The sequence below is a fragment of the Hylobates moloch genome, unplaced genomic scaffold (genome assembly GCF_009828535.3).
Source record: "Hylobates moloch isolate HMO894 unplaced genomic scaffold, HMol_V3 SCAFFOLD_5, whole genome shotgun sequence".
NCBI classification, from domain to species: Eukaryota; Metazoa; Chordata; class Mammalia; order Primates; family Hylobatidae; genus Hylobates; species Hylobates moloch.
Window position 1 is genome coordinate 46,303,762 of NW_026652280.1, and position 7,093 is coordinate 46,310,854.

Here is a 7,093-nt window from a genome sequence, read left to right on the forward strand (position 1 = left end):
TGTACCACATGAATAAAATAAAGGAAACACACACACACACACACACACACACACACTTGTCTCAGTTGAAGAACAAACAATGGACAAAGTCCAAAATTCTTACATGGTAAAAACCCTCAGCAAACTAGAAAAAGAAAACTTGCTCACTATGAATAAGGACATTTTTGTAAAACCCACAGGTAATACTGAACATAATGGTGAAAGACTTAAAAACCTTTTCCTCTAGGATCATAAATAAGAGAAGGATACCCTCTTTTACTACTTCTATTTGACATTGTACAGAAAGTTCAAGCCAGAGTAGTTAGGCAAGTAAAAGAAATAAAAGGCATACAAATTAGAAATTAAAAAGTCAAATTTTCTTTATTATCAGAGGACATGATCTAATATATAGAAAATACCAAAGAATTCACAAAACAGTCTCTTAGTGCTAAAAATCACATTTAGCAAACTTGCAGAATTCAGCTCAACACACAAATCTCAGTTGTATTTTTATACATTAGTGGTGAACAATCCAAAAAAAATTAAGAAAACAATTCCATATATGGGTCATCAAAAATAATAAAATACTAATAATTTTAAGAAGATGAAAGATTTTATAGCAAAAACTATAATATTTTGCTGAAATAAATTGAATAAGAATTGAATAAATTGAAAGACATCCTGTATTCATGAATTGGAAGACTCAATATTGTTAAAATGTCAATAGCACCTAAAAATATCTATGAAGTCAATGCAATCCAGAACAAAAGCTCAATGATCTTTTGCAGAAATGGAAAAGCCTACCCTAATATTCACATAGAATTGCAAGGAACCCCAGATAGCAAAAATAATATTGTTAAAGAAGGCCACATTGGAGAAGTCACATTTTCCAATTTCAAAACTTACTACAAAGCTGTAGTAAGCAAAATATATTTGCCTAAGTATAAAGAAATAGATAAATAAAGTAGAACTGAAATTTCAGAAATAAACATACACATCTATGGCTAATTGATTTTTAACAAGGTGCAAGAACAATCATTTATTGAAAGAAAGTGTAGCCTCTTCAACAAATGATGCTGGGATATTGAATATCCATATATATTCAAAAGAATAAAAGTGGACCCCTACCTCCCACCATATAAACATTAACTCAAAGTGAACCAAAGACATAAATATAAGAGCTTAAACTATACAACTCTTAAAAGAAAACCTACAGATAGCCAGGTGCAGTGGTTCACGCCTGTGATCCCAGCACTTTGGGAGGCTGAGGTGGGCGGATGACGAGGTCAAGAGATGGAGACCATTCTGGCCAACATGGTGAAACCCCATTTCTACTAAAAATACGAAAGTTAGCTGGGTGTGGTGGCATGGGCCTGTAGTCCCAGATACCCAGAAGGCTGAGGCAGGAGAATCGCTTGAACCTGGGAGGTGGAGGTTGCAGTGAGCTGAGATGGCACCACTGCACTCCAGCCTGGCAACAGAGCAAGACTGTCTCAAAAAAAAAAAAAAAAACCTAGGGATAAATCTTTATGACCTTGGATTTGGAAATGGATTCTTAGCTATGACACTGAAAGTACAAGTAACGAAAGAGAAAAAAATAGAAAAATTGGACTTAGTCAAAATTAAAAGCATTCTTGCATCAAAGGACACTATCAAGAAAGTAAAAAGACAACCTATAGAATGAAAGAAAACATTGCAAATTATATATATCTCAAACGGATATAGTTCCCAGAATATATAAAGAACTCTTCTAATTTGACAACTGAAAGACAAACAACTAAATTTAAAATAGAGAACTTGCCATGAACAGATATACATATATCTGTTATGTATCTGTTCATAGTAATGAACAGATAGACATATCTTCAGAAAGACATACAAATGGGCAGCAAACACATGAAAAGATGTACGTTCAACATCATTAGTCTTTAAAAATTGCAAATCAAAACCGCAATAAGATACCAGTCATACCCATTAGGATAGGATTAAAAATAAAATGGAAAGTAGCAAGGATGCCCTAGAGACACTGGAACCATTGTAATTTGCTGGTGGGAATGCAAAAATAGTGCAGCCGCTATGGAAAACATTTTGGTTATTTCTAAAATAGCTAAACACAGAATTACCATATTCTTCAGCAATTGTACCACCAGGTATATATCTAAAAGAAACAAAAGCTGAGACTAAAAAACAAAAACAAAAACAAAACTCGTACATAAATATTAGTACCACTATTCACAATAACCAAAAGAAACAGCCCAATGTTTATTTACTGAGATAAACAAAATGCAATATATCAATGGAATGAAATATTATTAAGCCATAAAAAGAAATGAGGTACTGATACATGCTACAACATGAATAAAACGTCAAAGCATTATGCTAAGTAAAGAAGCTAGACACAAAAAGTCACATATTGCATAATTCATTTATGTAAAAGATCCGGTATAGGTAAATCCATAGACACAGAAAGATTAATGACTGCCTAGGGCTGGGGCAAATGTAATATCAAGTTTCGTTTGTCATGTTTTGTTTGTAATACAGTTTTAAAACCCTTTAAAATTATTATTTTTTTATTATGCAATCTTGACCCAGTTTTAAGGCCCTGGCTAGAGGCCTGCTGAAGTTACCCAGTTGCTTACAAAATTCAAAACCCCTAGCCAGTGTGCTTGGGCTTTAGTAAATGCTGCTGCATTACAACATGTCAAAGGACTGATACTTTGGGCTAACTGCATTTTCACAAAGGAAGTCTACTGTACCTCTTTAAGTGCACACCCCAATACCTGGGAGGTAGACTTGATGTCTTCGAATGAGAGAGAAGGCTGACTTCAAGTTAGGTCAGAGGGCTGCTCAATCCCCCTTTTTCTGTAACCACCGAGAAGGTATGCAATATAAGTTAGCAGACAAAGATGGTGCCTAGAAGCCCAAAACAAGAAAAAAAGAATTGAAAAAAACCCCAAAAACAACGGGATACAGAGTGGGAAGCAAAGAGTTGCCCCCTTTAGAGTAAACAACTCTGGGAATCCCTTGCCTCATAAATAGCCAAAATATAAATCAAGGTCCCACATGTCTCCAGTTATGCTAAGGCCATAAAACAAGGCTTGCAAGGACACTCAGCCCCTCCAGAATTCCAGGCATGACGGAGTAGCCAAGGCACATATTTTACTTCTTAGAGTACACAGTGTGTTGTGTTGTCTTACCCAGTTTTGAGGCGGTGGCTAAAGGCTGACCCTCCCTTTCTTGAGCAGCTGATTAAACTCACATATCCAACCCCTTCCTGGGCCCTCACATTCCACGCCACTATGTACCCATCCTATTCTCAACAGAGACAGGCCCCAGACAAGCAGGGACACCCGCTGTACTTCAGAGTCTGCTGAAATGATTAAAATTAGCCACTCCACAGAGATCTGCTGAAATTTAGCTACCCACACCCACTGTTTGCCACCCATAAGCTGTCCCCTATAGCTCCAGCTTGTTGCTAACCTGTCTCCAGCTGAACCCCCTAACACAGCCCTACCTGGTAGCCATCTCTCCTTTGGAGCTGTAAGTGACAGAATTCTGCCTTTCATCTAGCCCAGTTTCACTGCGTTGTGTCTTCCCACTAGGAGAATATTTTAAAATAGGAAGGGGAGACTAGGGAGTAACCATTTAATGAGTTCAGAGTTCCCCTTTGGGATGATGAAAATGTTTTGGAACTAGAAAAGGGTGATGTTGGCACAACATTGTGAATGTACCGAATGCCACTGAATTGTACACTTTAACTTGTCTCATTCTATACTATATAAGTTGTACTTCAACAAATAAGTAAATTTAGAAGGATAAATTTCAAAAGATGTGTTGTAAGATCACCGTCCCATAAAACTAGAAAAAATAATTATACTATCAAAATTAGCTTAACCACAAGAAAAATTTTGTATGTAGATATTATTGCAGTATCAAAGGGAAACTCAAAAATAAAATATCAAATTATTGCACTTAATAATAAACCCTAAAGCTGGTGATATTGCAGTTGCGTATGATCTAACCTGTAAAAGATGAATAATTTCAATATTGTTTTAAATATTTAGTCCAAAGAAGAGGAGGGAAATTTTTAAATTAAATGAAGGTGACATATTTCAATACCGAAACTTTATGGAAATTCTATAAAAATAACGTTACATATGTAAGTTACCAATAAATACATATTTGAAAAATTACATAAATTATTTGCCAAAGAATTCTTCAATGTAAGAGAAGAAAAATATGTCACTCCAAAGAAATGTATTATAGCGATGTGCGAATGGTTTAACAGCAGAAAATCTAGGTGTATAATTTATTGTATTAACATGATTAAAAAATAGAATTTTATTAAATGATGCTTAAGATGTATTCATTATTTAAAACTGGCAATTATAATAAAAATTAAAATTTGAAAACCACCTTAATTTAAATAAAGAACTATTTCACACAAGCATCCATATTAATCATTAAAATGCTAAAGCTGTAATAATAGGAACAAATCAGGTAAACCTGACATCCCTATTATAATTTAACATCATTTTGGGGAACTTTGTATTCTCACCAGTGGAACAGAAGAAAGCTATGTAATAAGACAATAAAATGAAATAAAAGATATACATTTAAAAATTGTGAAATAAAATTATTTTAATATTATTATAATTAAAACACCAAATAGAAGACTGTTGTTTTCAAAATAAGTTTGTATTCCCAGAACTAAACCATCCAATACAACATACTTTTACTAGCACAAATAAAGTTTTTTTCCATACTTTCAATAAATAGTTAAAAATATAAACAGAAAATTCCTTTACTAGCAAGTCATTAAATATTGGTGAAGAAATTTATAAAGGTGTAGACAATTTAAGACTACAATTATGAAATCTTATTAAAGAAAATAAAGGGGCAATTAATGTAGACCCATAATATATCCTAAGACAGGAAGGCTTATTGTAGTAAAAATGTCAATCATTCCAAAATTGTTACAGAAACAGCCATCAAATTCTAGTAAAATGTACACAATAACCTTTTGGCCTGTCAATTTAAATAATATTATTAGGAAAAAGTAATATAAAATGCTGGAAAGAGTTTTGGAACATGGGCTTTCTTCTGTTCCACTGGTGAGAATACAAAGTGTTACCACTTATTCTGGAGAGTAATTTGGCAACCAATATTAATCAAAATTCTTAAAATATATGCTAATACCTTATGACTCAAAAAATTCTGTTTTAACAGTATGTTTGAAGAAAATATTCAAGAACATGCAGTATAACTATATATTGTGCAATTTCCTTACATGGTTCTTCATCACAGTACTGTTGATGTTGTATGTCCCTCATACGTGCGTTGTGCATGTCAAACTGTGCATAATGCTCATATAATTGACAATGAGTAACATCATGAGTATGTGTGATATAAGGGAATATTAAGTAAAAGTAATGTGATACTGCGATATACAGAGAGAGACAGAAGGAAGAGATGGAGACATGAGCATTAGTATGATGTTTGTTAATTAGTAAAACAGGAGATTAGTATGATGTTTGTTCATTAGTAAAAGGAGTAAAAACTGAACATTTTGAAGTATTACACTAAGATATTAGGTTGGTGCATACTTTTAATGACAAAAACCACAATTACTTTTGCACCAATCTAAGAATAATGGTTTTTCTTAGTGGAGAGGAGTACAGGTGACTTTGTTTGCGATTGTTCATCTTTGTTTTCTGATTTTTTAAATAATAAGTATTATTTGAGTAATAAAAATTTTTTATGAGTGAAGAGATAATGATTTCATTTTGGACATGTTAACTTGGATATTGAAATTATTTTCTTCAGTAACATTTATACATTCCCAGCATTAATGCCTGTCAGGGCTGAAATTCCACTTACCAAACAATAGGCTAAATGTGGGAAGAAAATGTTTCTAAAGAACTTTTGATCTAAATCAATACTACACTAAGTTGAAGTTATTATTTTTAATTAACCATTAAGTGCAAATATAAGCAAAAATATTTTCATTTCTAGGTAATGGACCTACACAGAAAAGTTAATGAAGAACTTGAAGAAGCTTTAGAAGCCTGTGAAAATGCCAGATTGAAGGCTCAGCAAATTAAAGAAGAGATGGATAAAGATATTTACCAGGATGAAAAAACCATAGAGGCCTACAAGTAAGAATTTTTCACAAACACTAATTATAGCATTTAGAAATTAAATATTAAGTAAAAATGTAATGTATATTTCTATATGGAAAATTTAGATAAAGAGAAAAATAAAATTTTAAATTATTCATACCTGTCTTATCACCAAGTTTATATGTAAATAAAAAGATGTATATTTCATATATGTAAAATTATGTGTGCATAAATCCCTAAAGTACTATATTTCTGTGTCATCTTAAAGGTCTTCATATATATTGTGAAATTGCCTGAGGACATGTTATAACAATAAATATCCCTACTATGTGTGCAAAAGTAACTATTTAAAAAAAAATCCAGCATGGGATATGATTAAAAACAAATTAGATATCAATAAATGAGTTGTAAACTTAGCATGTAATATTTCAACTTGAATTTATTTGATTACCAATGAAATAAAATATTTAAATATATAGATTATTTTGGCATATTATTTATTGAGAGTTTTTTCTTTTCTACATTTGTTCCTGATGTATTCATTTTCTGATATTCCTTCAGTTCCTTTTGTTGACTATAACTTCTTTATGATTCTGTGTGATGTAATAGCATTTTTATTTATTCAAATTGATCAATGATTTAGTATAAAAGAACTTATAGCCACTATGGGAGTTAGAGTCATATACATATAAGCAAAATCAATTTATACAAAATTTCACAACCTAAATAACATTCATTTCTTAAGGTGTTTATATTTCCTCACATCCAATGTATATTTCAACATGTACTTAAATATTATCTATTTAGTTAATAAAGAAATCTCTTTTATAACTAACCTGATTAGTTATATTTGATCAATTGGATATATTTTCTTTTTTTTTTTTTTTTTTTTTGAGACGGAGTCTCACTCTGTCGCCCAGGCTGGAGTGCAGTGGTGCAATCTCGGCTCACTGCAAGCTCCGCCTCCTGGGTTCACGCCATTCTCCTGCCTC

The 7,093-nt window shown here is 32.3% G+C and overlaps 1 protein-coding gene across 6 annotated transcripts in view; it reads left to right on the plus strand.

Moving 5' to 3' along the window:
- The window catches only part of CCDC178 (coiled-coil domain containing 178), a 506,076-nt gene that overhangs the window by 111,080 nt on the left and 387,903 nt on the right, over positions 1-7,093 (plus strand). For all 6 annotated transcript variants that reach the window (XR_009213490.1, XM_058438507.1, XM_058438509.1 and 3 more), the window contains exon 11: positions 5,995-6,137. Coding sequence is in view for 5 of the 6 variants with exons in the window: in XM_058438507.1 (XP_058294490.1) it covers positions 5,995-6,137 (143 nt within the window). In the remaining variant the exon portion in view is untranslated. The remainder of the gene's footprint in view (positions 1-5,994; positions 6,138-7,093) is intronic.